The sequence below is a fragment of the Ricinus communis genome, chromosome 6 (genome assembly GCF_019578655.1).
Source record: "Ricinus communis isolate WT05 ecotype wild-type chromosome 6, ASM1957865v1, whole genome shotgun sequence".
NCBI lineage: Eukaryota > Viridiplantae > Streptophyta > Magnoliopsida > Malpighiales > Euphorbiaceae > Ricinus > Ricinus communis.
Window position 1 is genome coordinate 17,968,469 of NC_063261.1, and position 18,244 is coordinate 17,986,712.

The 18,244-nt window shown below is 35.6% G+C and overlaps 2 protein-coding genes across 6 annotated transcripts; both read left to right on the forward strand.

Moving 5' to 3' along the window:
- The first annotated feature begins 4,743 nt into the window (after positions 1-4,743).
- On the forward strand, positions 4,744-15,095 carry LOC8266870 (probable ubiquitin-like-specific protease 2A). Of its 5 annotated transcripts, XM_015721492.3 has the most exons (18): positions 4,744-5,130; positions 5,386-5,472; positions 5,981-6,162; positions 6,321-6,420; positions 6,529-6,578; positions 7,180-7,377; positions 7,453-7,528; positions 8,009-8,117; positions 8,446-8,520; positions 8,866-8,997; positions 10,239-10,277; positions 10,356-10,439; positions 10,533-10,588; positions 10,677-10,770; positions 11,754-11,844; positions 12,514-12,633; positions 13,450-13,860; positions 14,355-15,095. In XM_015721492.3, exons 1-18 carry the CDS (start codon positions 4,812-4,814, stop codon positions 14,817-14,819), a joined length of 2,688 nt encoding a protein of 895 aa, XP_015576978.2. In that variant the 5' UTR covers positions 4,744-4,811; the 3' UTR covers positions 14,820-15,095. The 5 variants fall into 5 exon arrangements, with proteins under 5 accessions (XP_015576978.2, XP_015576976.2, XP_015576977.2 ...); XM_015721490.3 differs by having other exon boundaries at positions 10,239-10,439; XM_015721491.3 differs by having other exon boundaries at positions 8,449-8,520; positions 10,239-10,439.
- A 587-nt stretch (positions 15,096-15,682) lies between these two features.
- LOC8266871 (magnesium-dependent phosphatase 1) lies at positions 15,683-17,913 on the forward strand. Its single transcript, XM_002522612.4, has 4 exons — positions 15,683-15,913; positions 16,405-16,576; positions 17,181-17,297; positions 17,470-17,913. The coding sequence occupies exons 1-4, from the start codon at positions 15,804-15,806 to the stop codon at positions 17,638-17,640; spliced, it is 570 nt and encodes a 189-aa protein (XP_002522658.1). The 5' UTR covers positions 15,683-15,803; the 3' UTR covers positions 17,641-17,913.
- Positions 17,914-18,244: the final 331 nt, after the last annotated feature.

Genomic DNA, 18,244 nt, shown 5'->3' on the forward strand with positions numbered 1-18,244 from the left:
TCACAGTACATATTTATTGGTTCTTTGATCTTAATCCCCATATCTGTAAGGACTTGCTTGATCCATATTAATTCGCTGGCTGTTGATGCCATTGCTCTATATTCTGCCTCTGCACTGGATCTGGCAGTTACAGTTTGTTTCTTGCTTTTTCAAGTTACTAGGTTGCCACCCACAAATGTACAGAAGCCAGAGGTTGATTTCCTACCACAACTTTTGGTCCAATCTGCATCAGAAAAACCAATAATTTCATTTGAACTGTTATTTTTCATCTAAATCCCTTGACCAGGAGTACCCTTGAAATACCTAAGGATCCTATTGATGATATCTAAATGACTAGTGCGAGGTGCATGCATGAACTGACTTACCACACCTACAGCGTAGGTGATGTCAGGTCTAGTTACCGTGAGATAGATTAGTTTCCCTACTAGTCGTTGATAGTGCCCTATATTGTCTAAAGGATTGTCGTCTTCAAGATTAAGTTTAACTTTAGTCTCCATTGGTGAATCTACAGGTTTTACTCCTAGTTTTCCTGTTTCTTTTAATAGATCAAGGACGTACTTTCTTTGGGACAGAAATAGACCTTTATGGGATTTGGCTATTTCTATTCCAAGAAAGTAGGACAGTTGTCCGAGATCTTTGATGTCAAATTCCTCTTTTAATTTTCATTTTACTTCCTCAATTTCTTCATTATTGGTGCTTGTTATGATAATATCGTCAACATAAATGAGAATAATGATGGTGCAAAAATGAGTATGTTTAACAAACATAGAAGAATCATATGCACATTTAATGAAATTGAGTTTTAAAGGAAAAGGCTTAGCTTGGCATACCATGCTCTTGAAGATTGTTTCAATCCATAGATGGCCTTTTTAGTTTACATACCATGGATTGGTTGGTGGTGGCCTCATAACCTGGGGGTGGAGTCATGTACACCTCTTCTTCGAGAGTCCCTTGGAGGAAAGCGTTTTTTACGTCCATTTGATATAAGCTCCATCCTGAGTTGGTAGCAACAGATAATAAAATGCGAACGGTGCTCATTTTTGCTATATGTGCAAAGGTTTCCTGATAGTCTACCCTATATGTTTGAGTAAACCCCTTTGCTACCAATCTAGCCTTGTATCGCTCAATTATTCCATCATGTTTATATTTAATTTTATATACCCATTTGCACCCAACAGGTTTTTTATCTTGTGGTAGAGGAACTAATGTCTAGGTGTCATTTTTTTCAAGGGCCTGAAGCTCCTCCATCATGGCCTGACACCATTTAGGATCAGTGTTAGCCTCATAGAAGGAAGATGGCTCAGTATGGGAGATGAGTTTATCTAGGTAGTTCCTATATGAGTTGGATATACTATGGTAGCTAGTGAAGCTTTGAATATGATACATCACCTTGTGGGATACATAGTCCCTTAGTCTGACTGGTGGTCTAGAAGGTCTGAATGATCTGCGTGGGGCGACTTCTTCAACTAGTGATCTATCTCCCCTTGAAGAAGTGGCCTCGGGAATGGTACTGACTCCCCCTGAAGGGTTGGCTTTGGGATTTACTGCGGAAGCTGTCTCCTCGCATGGCGGAGGTGGAAGGATTGAGCTGTCAAAGGACAAAGGATTATCCGGAAATAACAAGGAGGACCCATGAAAGGGGTGAGGTAGTAAAATAAGGTGTACATTCATCAAAGGACACATCCCTAGAGATATAGGTCTTGTGGGTGCACGAGTCATAACACTTATATCCCTTTTTTGTTGAAGAATACCCTAAGAATACTGTTTTGACAGAACTAGGTTCCAGTTTATGAGAACGTTTAACATGAACAAAGGCGGTGCAGCCAAAAACTCTAATGTACCCTAGTTCAATTTTTCTTGAGAATTTCAAAAGGACTAAGATTGTTGAGTTTTGGACTAGGAAGGCGGTTAATGAGGTAGGCAGTAGTTTGGAGAGCATCAGACCAAAAAATTGTAGGAACGTTATTTGAAAAAGTAAGAATCTAGTGACTTCAAGAAGATGACGATTTTTCCTTTCACAAACTCCATTTGGCTTGGGAGTATAAATGCAGGTAGTTTGGTGCAAGATGCCTGTAGTGGAGAAAAAATTAGAAAATTGTTTATTGATATATTCAGTACCATTATCAGATCTGAAGATCTTAATGTTGGCATTATATTGGTTTTGAATGAAGTTGTAAAAAATTTGAAAACAAGCGAAGAATTCATTTTTCCCTTTTAACAAATAAACTCACGTAAGGCGAGAGAAATCATCAATAAAAGTGATAAAATAACGAAAATGATTGTAGGAGATACAGGGGGCAGGTCCCCAAACATCGAAGTGAATTAAATCAAACATTTTGGTCGAAGTGGTGGAGAATACAGGAAAAAGTAATATAGTATGCTTTGAAAATTTGCAAGTGTCACAACAACCAGAATTTATTTTTAGACAAAATAATTGATTTAAAACTTTATCAGCCGGATGCCCAAACTGCTTATGAAGTAATATGCTGTGGTCGAGAGATTTGGAGAGAAGACATTGATTGACAGGGTCAGTAATGTAATTTAATCCATTTTCAAGGTATCCCTCACCAATCGTCTTCCCGGTGGTGCGATCCTGAAATATTACAGAAGATGGTGAGAAAATTACGTTACAATTTAAAGAACGAGTTATTTTGCCAACAGATAATAAATTGGATGTAAAATTAGGTAATAAAAGAATGTCATGAATTGGATTAGTATTATGTAACAATTTTGAGGAGTCAAAACCAGAGATTTCAGCTCGCCCTCCGTTTGCAATGATCACATGTTGAGAGTCGGTAGGAACAAAATTGTGTAATTTTGTTGGGTCCCAAGTCATGTGATCGGTTGCACCGGAGTCAATAATCCATTTAGAAGATTTTTTATAATTTTGGGATATTAAACCTGCCCCACGGGACTGTTGAAGCTGTAAAATAGACTGGAGTTGAGACAAAATTTGAGAAATTTGGTGATTCTCTATTGGGCCAGAAGTTGGTTGGGCTGGCCGGTTGGGCCTGGAGTCGGAATTGGCCCAGGAGTTGCTGGCTGTCTGGGCTGGAACAGATGGGTTGGGCCCGGGCTGTGGAGTGGCCCAAATAGTGCAATTGGGCTGGGCCAACAGCTCAATGCCAATGTGGATCGCGGAGTCGGGTCGGGTGAAATTAAACGACCCGTTTTCTACACTCGACCCGCTGAACGCATCATAACCCTTAGGGTTAGACGCGTTCAGCATACCCACGCCGCCAAAAAACTTTTTCTCTCTTCTGTCTCTTCTTTCTCTCCCTCGTTCTCCTCGGTTAGACGTCGGACAGAGATGCGGGTAGAGATGCCAGCAACGCTCGGAGGTGTGACCTTGCTTTTTGCAATGGTCACATCTCTCGACGCTGCTTGGTGTACCTCGCACCCGAGCCGGCTCTCGCGAGTGAGAAGCGAAGGCCCTATTTTCTGTGTTGCTTTGGCTCGTTATTGCTCCCATAGTAGCTCGCCTGGTCTCCTCTTGTTGAACAAGGGCGATGACTGCATTGAGGCTGGGGAGCTTGCTGGACAATAGAGCTTGCGACTGAATTGCTTCGTAGCTCGAATCGAGCCTGCCCAGGTAAGTAAACCCAAGGTCCTACTCCGCTCTCTGTCTTGTTTCTTCAGGGTTTGTAGTGGGTGGGAGGTAGCTCTATAGCTCCTCCCACCGAGTCAGAACCTCAGTTGCGTAATGAGCGCAGGACCGAGTCCCCTGTTTTACTTGCGATAATTCCTGTCTCAGATTGAATATGTGCGCATAATTTTATTCTTGACCATATAATTTTTTTAACTTTTCCCATATGGCCTGTGATGATGCCAGCAACATGCATAACTTGGCAATCTGAGGCTCAATCATGTTGGTCAGAAGCGACATGACCATATGGTCAGACGTCTGCCAATCTTTGATTTTCTCAATCCCCTCTTTTGTGGGTTGATTGGGATTGATTGACCGTGGCTTCTTTCGGGTCCCTGTAATAAACCATAATTTTTTTTCTGCCACTGAGGCCGATGTATACTGCTCTCGACCATTGAAAGTAATTTTGATTGCCTGTTAGTGTGATGTTGGTGAGTTTGGTAAGATCGTTTTGAGACATGATAAGAGATTTGATCGGTTGGATTTGAGATTGTTTGGGTAGGTGATGACAGGATCACTCCTGCTCTGATACCATGTAGAAATACAGTTGAATATTAATCTGTGATGATTTATTGATATGAATTCTGAGATTATTGAGTATATGTGTTCTGTTATATACATGTATACTTGCAATGGTTCTTTTGCTATCTGTGATCCTATTCTAACGTTCTTTTCTAGCTTGGGAAATGTGGAAGTGACCTTTCTTCCTTAGGGAATAAATGTTGCTTCTTTTCCCTGTTTTGGTGCCTGTGATGATCCAGTCTGAGGCCATGACCAACAGTCTTTGTCTGTTGGTTCTTCCTGGAGGTCCTAGACTGTTGGTCCTTGCTAGTTGTGCTTTGGGCTTGTTCCTCAACACTATAGTCCTAGTTTAAATGATAAAATTAAACTTTTAATTAAGGATATCCATATTTTTAATTTATTTTAATAATTAAATATAAATATTTGCTAATTTGCTAAATCTAGAAAAAATTGAAATAATGTATAAATTAAATACATTACTAGGAATTAAAATATTTTATAATAAATAATTTTCTGCCCAACTGACCTGTCGTTTCACCATTCCATTCGTCAACTTAAAACGATTTCTCTATTTTCGTTGGAGGAAAAGCAGGTCTCTCGAATCATAAAATCTTCTGATACAAGGAGAAGCCTCTGTGGGCGCATGTTATTTTTATTATTACACTCCACTATAAGAAAAAAACAAACATCAGTGTCGCTTTATTGCCACTCGGTCGAGTTCAGAGAGCGAGTCGTAATGACTCGGTCATCTAAGGCAGGTGTGACTACCTCCAGCAAACGACTCAGCGTGTTTGATTTCAGTGAAGATGATGGACGCATTGAAACGGCGTCGAAGAAGTTGATCAATCGATTTCGAAACCGTAATGATGATAATAATAATAATAATAAGAATAATTATGTTAAGAGAAAACGCCACTCCTTTTTCTCTTCTTCTATCGACAAGTATAAATTTCTCGAGTGCTGTAAGTTCCTTTTAATTTTTATTTATTCAATTTTTAAACCCCTAAAAGTTAGGTTTTTTGCTCGCTTAGGTTAGTGAGTCATTTATATTGTTTCATGATGATGTGTGATTATTTAGATATCATGCAAAAAGAACAAATAATAATAACCGGAAATCGTTTTAAGAGCTGATGTGAAATTCTTAGTAATTTTAGTTATGAATTTCTTTTTGGATTTTACTCTTTTTCTGTTTATTTATTTATTTTTACTGTATATAGTTGCAGGATGGAACAAGGCTCCAGAAAGTGAGAGTAGAAATGAACCAATTGATGTCGATGATGAACCAATTGATGTTGACACAGATAGTGAGTAACTTAACTTTATGCGTAACACTGTGTTTGGTTGGAAAGAAGGAATTGATACGTAAAGAAAAGAAACGAAACAAAACGTAAGGAAATGAAATTAATTTAACTGTATTTTAATTTGGGTGCTTGGATGAATAAAAGAAATAAAGAGAGAAGAATATAAATTTACTCGTTTTTTACTTTTTCTTCACAAATTGGAGAGAAATGAGAATTTTAAGAGGTTTTATTCTTAATTTTTTGTTTTTATCTTTTTTTTTTCGAAAACCCACTTGTAACTTCTGAACAACCAAATTGATTTTTTTCTTCTTTTCTTTTCTTGGGAAATATTGGTTTATAATTTCTTTGATTTCTTTTGTACTAGCTAAAAAATGGATTAAAAAAGAAAATATTTCATTTGTTTTCTTTTCCTTTGTGCAATTATTGCACCAAATAATGTAATTGTCTTTCTCCTTCTTCTTTTTTTCTCCTAACAATTTTCATCTATTCTGTAATTTTCCATTTGTTACAGGAGGAATGACGGCTGATTGTGAGGAAATTGGCGTTGGATTAGTAGATATTGATGCTAATAGTGCAGCCCATTGTCACAAACTCACTGTTTCATCTCCTATCAGCATGATTCAGGAAGATAGTGCTGTAAAGGAAATCTCTGGTTTGGATGTACATGTGCTGTCTAGTTCTTCAAAATATGAGGTATGCTCATGCATTGCCATAGTTTATTTCAACTGGAAATGTTTTTTCTAAATTACTAAATATTGCTTTTTAATGAGAGTAGATATTTTGTGGAGAAAATTCAATTTGCAGCAGAACGATAACAAGATTATGATAAATTAATGCAATTGTTATTGAAGTTATTGCAGAATGTCCCGAGGGGTATGATTTCAGATGATGGTGACAAAAGTGGAATGAGTTCTTCATCGACTTCCATCTGTATGCTTGAAGAGAATGAAGGTTTGTTCTCCCATTTTCTTTTTCTTACACTGCTTGCTTATTTTGCTCTTTACTTTCAGTGTTATATATTGTTATATGATGTTACTGAAAAACTCTACATTGTTTCAGTTCCATCAACTGAGCCAGAGACGGAGTATTGTTCTCTTGGACATAAAATTGTAAGTGTTCTATTATTATTTTGAAAAGCTTAAACAGGTAATTGATTATTATTATCAATATTGTTGCTGGTGCTGTTGTTATATCATGTTAGGTTCCAATGGCTTTGTGAAGATGCAATTATCAATGATTGGTGCAGCCATAATAATTTTGAAATTATCTTTTGTTAGTTAATGTGCATGAAAGATTATAATGTTATCATAGTTAATAATTGTTGATGCAGTACATGTTAAATAGTTTGTCATTCTGCATGTATTGCTTTTATCAAGGTGAAAACTTTAATAATAGGTTTTGGGATTCAATTCAAAATAAGAAAACATTTAAGGTTAATACATAAAAGATATGTTTTGAAGGTGAGGTTTGTCTAAAAACATTTAATCATAATTTTCTTTTCTTTTCTTTTCATATATTATGCTGGGTTGGTGAGGTCTATTCGTTAGTAAACAAAATTGGTGCATTTTTGAAGTAACGCAGGATGATCAATCCATTGTTTATTGCAATGGATTTTTTATTTTTCTTTCCTCACTTTTGAGAGCTTATCATTTTGAATTATTAACCAGACCAAATCTGTTATCCTCAGCTTTGTTTTCAATTCTTTTACAGGATATCTTAAACAATGCAGTTGTTGTTTTCCCTGATTTTATCCTATATGGGGACATAAATGGTACCGAGTCTTGCTTAACTTTCTCAAGCAGCCACATCAGAGTTGAGGGTCTAACTATAAATGGATCCAAGGGGTCATTTAATGCCGAATGGGCTATTGCTGATATTGTTAGTATCGAGTCTGAATGGTGTGGGAGGGTGAGTTATCCTGCTATATCCTTTATGTACTTGTTGATGTATGTGAATTTGAAGTTCTTAGATTATTTTCTGTAGGTTGAAACTGCTATGATCAAACTTCATCTTAAACCAAATGTTTCTGAGAGTGTGGGAAATTCAAATGAATCTTCAGGTTTGTGCATTTCTACTAATTAATTTTAACAGAGCTTTCTGTGTTGGAATAAGTTATGGAATGGAAGCAACACAATAAGCATGTTCTGTTCAGTCTTTCGCGCACACACACACGCACAGACACACACTTGGGATCTTGCTCCTCTCTAGTGCTAGGGGAATCCTCTTTTGATGGCTTATGAGTTCTTTGGTTGCTTTAATATATTTTTCCTTTTCAGATGTTTGTTCAGATGTGCCTTGGATAGTATTTGCATTGCTTAAATCAAATAGCTAATCACTTATTTATGTCAGAATTTGGAATCTATGCTTTTTCTTTTTTTTATCCTAGGTATAGAATCCCATTTCATCACATATGAATGATACTTGATAGATCAAATCCTTTTGCTGACAATGAATAATCCACTTACTTATACTTGTGATCATTGTCATTCTATTTCCCTGGAGAGCTCAAATAAATTCTTTTTCTCCCAAATGTGTGCAGGCATTGACGAGTTGAAGGTTTCAGTGTATGATCCTTGTTGGTCCGAAGGACAAGAAGCAATCAAATCATTGGATGTCAGATACAGAGATATCTGGAATGTTATTATTGAGTGAGTTTTGATTGGCTAGTATTTGGTCCAATCTATATGTTCATGTGTGTACTCAGCACGAAGAGTTAAGTTTTTAACCAACTGATGCACTGCTTTTTATGCCATATGATTGTTAGCGTTATAGTTCTCTTGTTGAATAGCTTGTGATTTAACTGTTCTTCATATACCAGCTCTTTCTCTCTCTATGTACTTATGGGAAGTGTCATCCTCAATTTCACTGCTTTTTAATGGGAATCCTTCCTTAATTCTGAAGCAAATGTTGATAAATTATTTCTGGCTTCATGTGGGTCACATTTTCTAATTTCTACCTTTTCTTCTGCTCTTACAGCAGTGATCAGGAAAAGGATGACAAGGCTTTTGCAGAATCCTACAGTGTGGCCTTTCCAAAGCCATTTCTTCATGTGTAAGTCAAAAGGAATATTTTTCTGCTGTTTTGCTTATGAACTAAAAGTCTATTGAGCTATTATTACTGAGACCATTTTGATTTCTTTATTGATCTTTTTCCTTTTTCCTTTGTTTTTAATTTTTCTATTTTCTTAATTATGATTTGGTAGTTATGTATATTACTTATCAGGAATCTCGCAAGAATGTGATCTTTTGCATTATACATCTGCATTACTCATGTGGTTCAGTTCCTATTCATATATGCTAGTATGCATGAATTCCTCTTGACAAACGTTCTCTTTAGACTTAATTTGCTTTAGTTTTCTTTTGATCATTCTCTTTGATTTAAGTTGTTTTGTTTCAGTCTTGATGAGACCTTTGAAGATGTTATTTATCCAGAAGGGGATCCTGATGCTGTTTCAATTAGTAAGAGAGATGTTGAGCTTCTCCGGCCAGAGACATTCATCAATGATACCATCATTGACTTCTATATAAAGTAAGTTATTGCAATAACATGTTATTGTGGGTTGAATTTGTTTCTGATACCTAAGTTTGGTCTTATCTAGGGATGCTAGAAAATCCTTTTTTTTCTTTTCCAGTTTGCTTTTACTGATTTTAACCTTGACTGATGTAAGATAAGAACATTAATGAATCAGGATCTTGAGATTGCAGTTAAGAATTCCACTTGTTTATTATTCCCTTCCTTTTGTCAATTTCGTCTTAAGTTGTTCGTTACTGATGATGTTCATCTGCAGGAGGAAATGTTCTTGATTAGATTGTATAGCTTGGTCTTAAATTTTAGGAATTCTTAGTGTACAAGGGTCAAATATTTTGGGAGGAAGGATTTGAGTTCGAAGTGTTTGCTTTCGTTATTGACTTTGAATAAGCTTTCTGACAATGAACTTCTTTCTCACAGTTATGATACTGTTTGCTGGATAAGCTTTTGAAATACTTCGTAGGTTGGGCAAGCTATGTTTTTCTTGGAGAAATTGAGTAAATCTTCCCACTGTCTTAACACAATGGTCAAGTTAGAGTTTTACACCCAATTTTTCATTGACTAGATCAAGATAATGGCATCACAATTTAGGTCTTAGCCTGACATTAAATTTTCTTTTATCAGAGTTCTTGGGCCTGGCACTTAGGATGATTTTAGCCAGATATATGTCTTAAAATTCATCTTGATTGATGTTTACTTCTATAACAGAAATGCAGCATATTGTGCAATAAGGCTTTCTAATTAATTCATTTACTGAAAAGATTAGAGGAATAATGAACATGGGATTCTGGTTAATTCAGGTTGGCAAGCTCGGTAGCCTTTTTTTGCTCATCCTTTTTATAGTTGATAGGCTTTCCAAAGTAAACTTGATTTTTAATTTATATGCGAGTAACATTTTTTTTTTCTGTTTTTTTTTTGGTGATCATTTGGGTATAAGTGTTTATAACGATTTATATGTATTGAAAAGCGTGGACCAACTAAAGGGCATTGAATAAAAATCTGGACAGGCAGCTTTGGTTCTGTATAGAGGGTGGCATGTAATACTTAACATATAATATTACTATACTCTGAAGAGGTTTTTTACCTGGAGGTTTTAGCTCATGCTGTTTCCTTACTTTTTTGAAGCATGATTAAATTCTTTTCAGATTGTTAGGGGAGGATAAAATTTGTCTTATTTGGTGTAAGGTCCCTGTTTTATGCAATAGAAGAATTTACCAGTCTTTCAACTGTCCTACTATCAGATTTTTAAAGAATAAAATTCAACCAGAGGACCAGCATAGGTACCACTTCTTCAATAGTTTTTTCTTTCGGAAGCTTGCTGATCTAGATAAGGATCCATCTGGTGCATGTGAGGGCAGGGCTGCATTTCAACGTGTTCGTAAGTGGACTAAAAAAGTTAATCTGTTTGAGAAGGATTTCATATTCATTCCTGTAAATTATAGGTATGGAATTTGTTTTGCATTATCCTTCCTGTGCACAGAATAACTTCTCCTCCCTGCTTTGCTAATATCAATATGGGTTAATATCAACTGCAGTCTTCACTGGAGTTTGATAGTCATTTGTCATCCGGGTGAAGTGGCTCACTTCAGAGGCAAGGGCATGTCTGAAAGTTTTAGTTTTGAGGCATTGCTGGCTTTTTTTTGCTTAGTTCCGTATCCTTATATCTGATAATCTTGCAGATGAAGAATGTGAAATTGCACCTAAAGTACCATGCATCTTGCACATGGATTCTATTAGAGGAAGTCACAGGGGTCTCAAGAATCTCATTCAAAGGTAAACTTCTTTGTCACCTTTTCAGCAACTTCTACGTGATTTTGGACTGTTGTGGACTTAAATAATTTGTTTCAGAGGTGATGATTGATATTTATTTCGTGGTTTTTATTATTATTATTGTTAATGTTGTTACTATACAACACGTAATTGCATGCAGAAACATAAATACAAAACCTAAAAGATGTGTAGGCTCCATAAGCTGAATAACATTAGTGACATGCACCTGAAAGCTGTTGAAGTTTCAGTGCATATGGAAGCTAAAGTAACTGCCTTATTCCACAGCAAAGTAATGGATATATTCTGGTTTTCAAATGCACAGAATCCTTCTTTTTGTACTCATAAGCTACATTTGGATCCAACAAAAGATTCTAAAGATTTGAGATGTTATTATTTCATCATCTTAGGATGTTATAAATTTAGTTGCTATAAACTTCCAGCACATATTGATGTGCAGTGAATACTATAAGGGACAACTTAAAATGTACGTACTGGGTGAGAAATTGGAAAACAAAATTTTGCATAGCCCTAAGCAAAGATTTGCATTGACAACTTGCAGAAGTATTGAATGAAAATGTGAATACCATCGTTGCACAATTGAAAAAGGCTACATATATGCAAGAATTTTCTGACCTGTTTGTTCCCAGTGAAAAGTTAAAACCTCTCGCCTTTGCAACTCTTTGTTATAAAAATTCACATGCTAATATATGTTTGAGAGTGGGCGTCTGTTACCTCGGTATGAATTTTTTGAAATGCAAATGATACTCAAATGGTGAATGTGCTAATTGGAGATGGTTGGATAGGATATCATAGCATTGTTCACTTCAATTATTTTTGGAGGTTTCCTGTAACTTCTTTGTTTCTTTCTTTCTCTTACAGATTGTACATGTTCTCAGTTTCAGAACTTCTTTTGCTTTCGGTTTAAATTTGGGATTTCAAAATTGCTGTCTGATTTTATTCTTCATGCGTTTGTTTATGCATGACAGTTACCTATGTGAAGAGTGGAAAGAGAGGCATAGTGAGATTCTGGATGATGCATCTTCAAAGTTCTCATGTTTACGGTTTGTTCCACTTGAGGTATACCTATAGGTCTCAATCTTTCTTCTAGTTCGTTAACTGGTTTATAAGTTAGAGAAACTGTTTCTGTTTAGTTATCTAGCTCTTGATGCCATTTCCTAGCCTTTGGATGGATATTTAGTCTCCTATCTAAACTGAATTAGTGTGATTTTCTTTTGGGACGATTGAAATAAGAATCAGAGTTGCTTTCAGTGAATTTTTTCTATTTAATATAAAGAAATGTAAGATAAGTCATGAAAGTGGTTCGTTTGGATATCTCGATGACTTAGCTGATTGCTAAAGCTTTCCTCAATGAGTTGAACCTTAATAAACTGGTTGTAGAGAAATCCAAGCTATTTAAATTCTGAAAGGAAAATGGCTTCACTGCTATTACCATTGCAAACTCATGAAAAGGGGAAGCAACTTGTAAGAACACCACATTGGCATATAGTACATCCAATAGTTCGCAGGTCATTGCTGACTGCATTTTATAGGCAGTACCGAAAAACTGGGATGCAATTGTCTACTTCAATAAGAATGGATATCTACACAAGGCTTGAACAATTTTTAAGAGAATAAAAACACAATAACATCAAGCTTTCTACAAGGTTTTAACTCTTAAGACCGCATTTTTTTTTTTGTTCCATTAAGAAATCCTACTAACTGAACTTTTTAACCATTTTGTTTCAGCTGCCACAGCAGGAAAATTCATTTGATTGCGGTCTCTTCTTGCTCCATTATGTGGAACTATTTCTTGAGGGTGTTCCTATTAACTTCAGCCCTTTTAAGATAACAGAATCCTCGAACTTTGTAAGCGTTTTCATTTCATGTACCCAGTTTTGTACGTGACCTCTTTCCTTTTTGGTTGATGTTGCATTAATTAGAGATTCCATGTTTATCTTTGTTTTGTCATTAGTAAGACATTACGCCACTTAAAACACCGCAATATTTCAAAATTGAGGTGTTTTAATTTATTCTAAAGTTCTCGACAAGTTAGGAATTCCAGTTACATGTAACAACTATGATTCAGGCTTTATGATATTTTTGACTCTGCAAGTCAAGAACTAGTGATTATTATGTTATAGGCTCTTGTTATTATGTACCTATTTTTGTGCATCTGTAGAGTATTTGGTAATCTGAGATTCTGAGTGGAAAGAGCAATACAATATGTAGTAATTTATCCTTCATTAATTTAAATGAAAACACGACCTAACCTGTACTAAAGTAGCATCTTCTCTGGCCTCCAGAAATACTCTTTCTGAAATCGCTTTGAAGTTGAAATTACAAGAAGTTGCAAGAGAAGTCTCCTAGACGGTGCTAATATTGCCTCTTTGCTTTGACTGGGCTGTGCTAATCAACTTAATCTTATTAAGATGTGGAATGGTACTTAAAAGGCCTCATCCTGACCGGGTTGGGAATGGAAGGAATTGTGGCTTTTTGACTTTGATCCAGACACCTCTGATAAATATTCTTTTATCTTTGTTGTTTTAAAAATATTTGCTTACATGGTACTATATTAAAATGAATTGTCTCTTTGTTATATCTGTATTTTGCAATGCTTAATAGTCATCCATGCATACATGAAAAGTAATTAGTGACTTATAGAATATTTTAAACTGTGCGCAGCTTAACAGGAATTGGTTTCCACCCCTAGAGGCTTCTTTGAAAAGGTCACGCATCAAGAAGTTAATTTGTGAAATTCTTGAAGCTCGGTCGCAGAAAGCTCCTCAAGGGGAGTCCAATGCCAAAAATACTTGTTCCCAATTTTTTGATACTGATGAACAAGGAACTGGAAAAGAGTATCTTGAGAAGACATGCAGTTTGGTAAAAATGTATCAAGGTGATTCTTCAAGTCCTAATACTGATCTGCGAATTTCACTTCCATCGGTATATTGTCAGAGAGTGGTGCAGCAACAAATTAAAGAACCAGGACTGCACACCAGGGAGTTGTTCGAGCCAGGAACTAGTGTGAGAGCATCCGGTGATAATTACTTAGAGATGGAAGCATGTCGTCCAGGTTATATGTCGCCAATACAGGTAAGAATACTCTTGTTTTACCATAAGAAACAATTGGGTCACTTGTATATTTTAATTTTTGAGCCTGATGAAATATTCTCATCTCATTTTCTTTCACTTGGTTGCTAATTTTTTTTTTTTTTTTTTCCTTGAAGTTTTATATTTGGTGCTTCTAGAAAATTTAGTTGAATCTGTAATATTTTGATCCACAGATGTCTATTCAAAGCATTAAATTTTGAAAATTTGGTTCACCTAATTATGATTTGTCACTGACATAGTGCTCACAATATTCGTGAAATTTGGTTTACCTTGCTCTGGACTTATTTTCTGCATGATGGAGAAATCATGTGTCATTGCTGGGAGGCACAGGGGTTAAAATGTTTCTCTTCTCACTGAAACTACTTTTGGCAGGGAGGGCAGGGAGAAACCACATGGCCTAGGAAAGCACAATTTTTTCCTGGTTTTATTTTAATATTAGGTTAGAATAATTGAGATTTTACATTGTTTGACAACAGGAGGTAGAGGAATCTGTTGAACGGATCTCTGATTCATCTTCAGACCCTGAATATCATTGCCAGTACGACACTTCATATTTTCGCAAAGATTTTAAATCTTTTGAAACATCCTGGGAACATAATGGTTCACTGATGGAACTTTATGACGCCGACACTGATGATGATTGGAGTTCTGGAATATCTAGCAGTGATTCTCAGAAATCATCAGAAATAGGTGTAGATGAGAATCATCTGCATCAGGAATCTTCAACCCCATTTGAGGACCTTGAAACTTGTGTAGTTGAAGACTCTGAAGAAGCAGATTGGACGCATAAAGGAAATGACTCTACCCCAAATAATGGAGAGTTTGGATCAGTGGATAAAATCGTCAGAAAGCATGATGTGCCCGTGGGCAATGATAATTTGATGTCAGAATCAGATGAACAGGCTGCAAAAAGCCCAAAGTTTATTTCTCCTGAAGGTTGAGCCTGTTGGAACGTTTTTGTAGATATGTAAATAGCAAATATATTTTCCAAAAATACATTTGGTGAAGGCCTTGTAATTAGGGAAAGAAAAAAGCAACATATAGCTTATTACACTTACAGGTAGGCAGATGGAATATAAGTGTGCAGGGAAAATGGGGATAATACCCTTAAAAGATAGATCGTACGCGAAAGAAGCTGAAGAAAATTCCTTTTGCAAATGGGAAAAAATGTTCTTGACAAGTTTCTTTCTGTTATATCCGAGTCAATTTTCTTTTCAGTTCTGATTGATTGTGCTGTAACTTGGGGAGAAAATAAAAGCAGGAGAAAAATAACCAAAGGCAAATAAAGTGGGATAGTCAGCTTTCCATGTTAGGGAATGGAAGAAAAATGGCGAGGGAAGCATTATTTAAATGCCCATGTCTGTTCTGAATTTATTTATTTTTTAAGTGAGAGAGTAAATTTCATTTCTAATATCTAGAAATGAGAAATAAAGAATATCAAATAATTTTTTGTAATAGGTTGCTCTTTTTATTCAATGCAAAAGTTTACTGGTGACGGAAATTTTTCTATCGAAGGATGGAAAAGTTTTCCTCCAAAGGATCAAGTTTTTTCCTATTTATATATGGAAAATTTTTCCTCTAAGATGAAAAGTATCTTTGGAACGAAATCGTTTATCTTTGAAAGGAAACGTTATTTCCTTCTCAATGGGATTGCAAACATTTAGATGAAAATTATTTTTCATGCAACAAAGTTGAGGACAGATTTTCCTTGTGGATGGAAAATTTTCTTTCGGAAGGAAAACTTTCTTTGCTATTGGAAATGTTCCTTTATAGAGGGAAAAACTTTCTTTGGGCAGAGTAGTCTTTTTTGGACCAGTGCTGCAAGTGTCGTTTTGCTTGTAAAGAAAACGTGATAAAATAAAAAGAACAAAAAGCTATCACATTTTCCCCAAACTCTAGCCAATCGAAGAGAGAGAGAAGTAGCCATGGGAGATGAGAAGATAAAAGACGAAGCTTTGCAGATAATTGGAATGTTTCAAATGTTACCCAGATTAGTTGTCTTTGATCTCGATTACACCCTCTGGCCTTTCTATTGGTACTTCTTCTCTTTCCTTGGTTCCCAATTCTTTTATAAAAATCTTTCTCCATATTATTAATTGTGAATGTAAAGTTTCAGTCTTTATATATTATCAATTTGCATCATTTAACAACATATTGGAACTTTCTAATTCCTGGGTGTCCTTTCTTTTTGTTCTTACTTTTCTGGGTTTTCTGTACTGGATGCTGTTTATTTGTTCACAAATTAAAATTGTTAATTGTAAAGTGAAGTTGAACTTTTTTTTGGTTGAAATTTCTTTTTTTGGTTTGCAACAGTTCCTGGCATGGACTTATTTATTTTTTTTGTGTTTTACTTGTTTGTCAAAACTGATATCAATGCTTTATAGCTTTATGGATGTAATTGCTAAGCCTTGCATCTTGTGACTTTGTTAAGAATTTTCTATTGAACTTGATTTTGTTATCTTATGTAATTTAATGCCTATACGGCTGTAGAGGTCTAATGACAATTTGAATCATGTAATTTCTCAGTGAATGCCGATCTAAACGTGAAATGCCTTCTTTGTATCCTCATGCTAAAGGCATATTATATGCTCTCAAGGATAAGGGAATTGATGTAGCTATTGCTTCTCGATCTCCAACCCCAGATATTGCAAATACATTTCTTGATAAATTGAGCTTGAAATCAATGTTTGTAGCCCAGGTGAGTGAACAACAAACTCTCTCTCTTCCCTTCATCTTCTTTCTTTCAGTGTTGTGGAAACATGCGAGTTTGTAGATGGCATCACATGAGTACTATGAATTATATTAATGAATGCTCGTAGATGCATCAGAAAGTAAAGTAACAGACAGCACTGGTAGCAGGGCGGAACCAGAATGCCAAGAATTTGCATAAGAGATTAACCAAAAACTAAAAGTGTAAAAGGAAACTTGCGGGTGCCAAGGCCCCACACCCCCACAACACGCACACACACCACATACAAATGGTGGCTCCACTGCTGACCGGTAGTGATTTGATTTCTTTAATCAAAGATCATCTACAATGATAAGCATTCATTTGTTCAAATTGTGTTCAGAATAAGTCAAGGTGATTGGTATTTGAATTCATCAAATCAGGGAATTCTTGAACCTTTCCATACTACTGTCTTGATGTTGACGTATCATTCCTCTTTAGATTGGATCATTCCTGGTAATTTAAGCTTCATTAGGTGGCTGAATTTGCTTTACTGCGATGACAGATTAGGAATTTCCCCTCTATGCGGCTTCCATAGTGACTGGCTCTTATTGTAGTAATTGTAATTTTTCAGGAGATATTTTCCAGTTGGACTCACAAGACTGAGCATTTCCAGAGGATTCATTCAAGGACTGGGGTATCCTTTAACTCGATGCTTTTTTTTGATGATGAAGATAGGAACATCCAATCGGTAAAAATAGGCTTTCGTGCGTCCATTTTGATTGACGTTTCATCTTAGCTTGCTTTTTGCTTGACAAGTGGCATCTCAATTATGAGCCAAACTCTTAAACTGCTATAATTATATGTTTATTCTTGGGTGCCTGTCACTTGTTTTACTGAAATTTCCTCTAATTGGAAAGCAGGTTTCAAAAATGGGAGTAACAAGCATTTTAGTTAGTAATGGGGTTAATCTTGGAGCATTGAGACAGGGCCTTACCAGATTCTCTCAGAATGTCAATACAATTCAGAAGAACAAGCAGAAGTGGCAGAAATTTTCACAAAATTCGAAATCAGCTGAGAAAGAGCAAGACTGAATTTTCAATGGACGGTTAAACCAAGGTTTAGAGGTTTAAGACATTGGAAATTAAACTGGTTGAGGTCTTCTTTTGACCATATATATTGAAATTTATATGTGCTGATCATATACAGGAAAAAAAGTAGAAGAAAATTGTATTTCAGTGTTTTGTTCTGGTAAATGCTTCCTACTCCTACATTAGTTCAAGAGCATTGAATTGTATACAGGATTTCGCAGCAATTTTCTGATATCACTTTGCTATTATTTGATGCAAACTGTGGTTCTTGCTTTATACCCTGTCCTCTATTCTATTTTACATATAGATTTTCTTGCACTTGGCAACTCTTTAGAGTCTATTTGGTTCTCTATTTGGTTCGGCTGATGAATATGGCTGCTGGTTGAACGCTGGTAACTGATGGTTGATAAATAAACCGTTTGATAAAATGTTATTAGCGGTTGCTGATAGTATGTTAGTTGACCATTAAGAGTATAATTTATTGTTAAATATATTTTATTCTATTATATTATATTCAATGATATAAATTAATAAAAATAATTAAAAAATATTATAGTAAATTTTTTTAGCTCAATTATATTTATTATTAGAAATATTTATAAAAGTT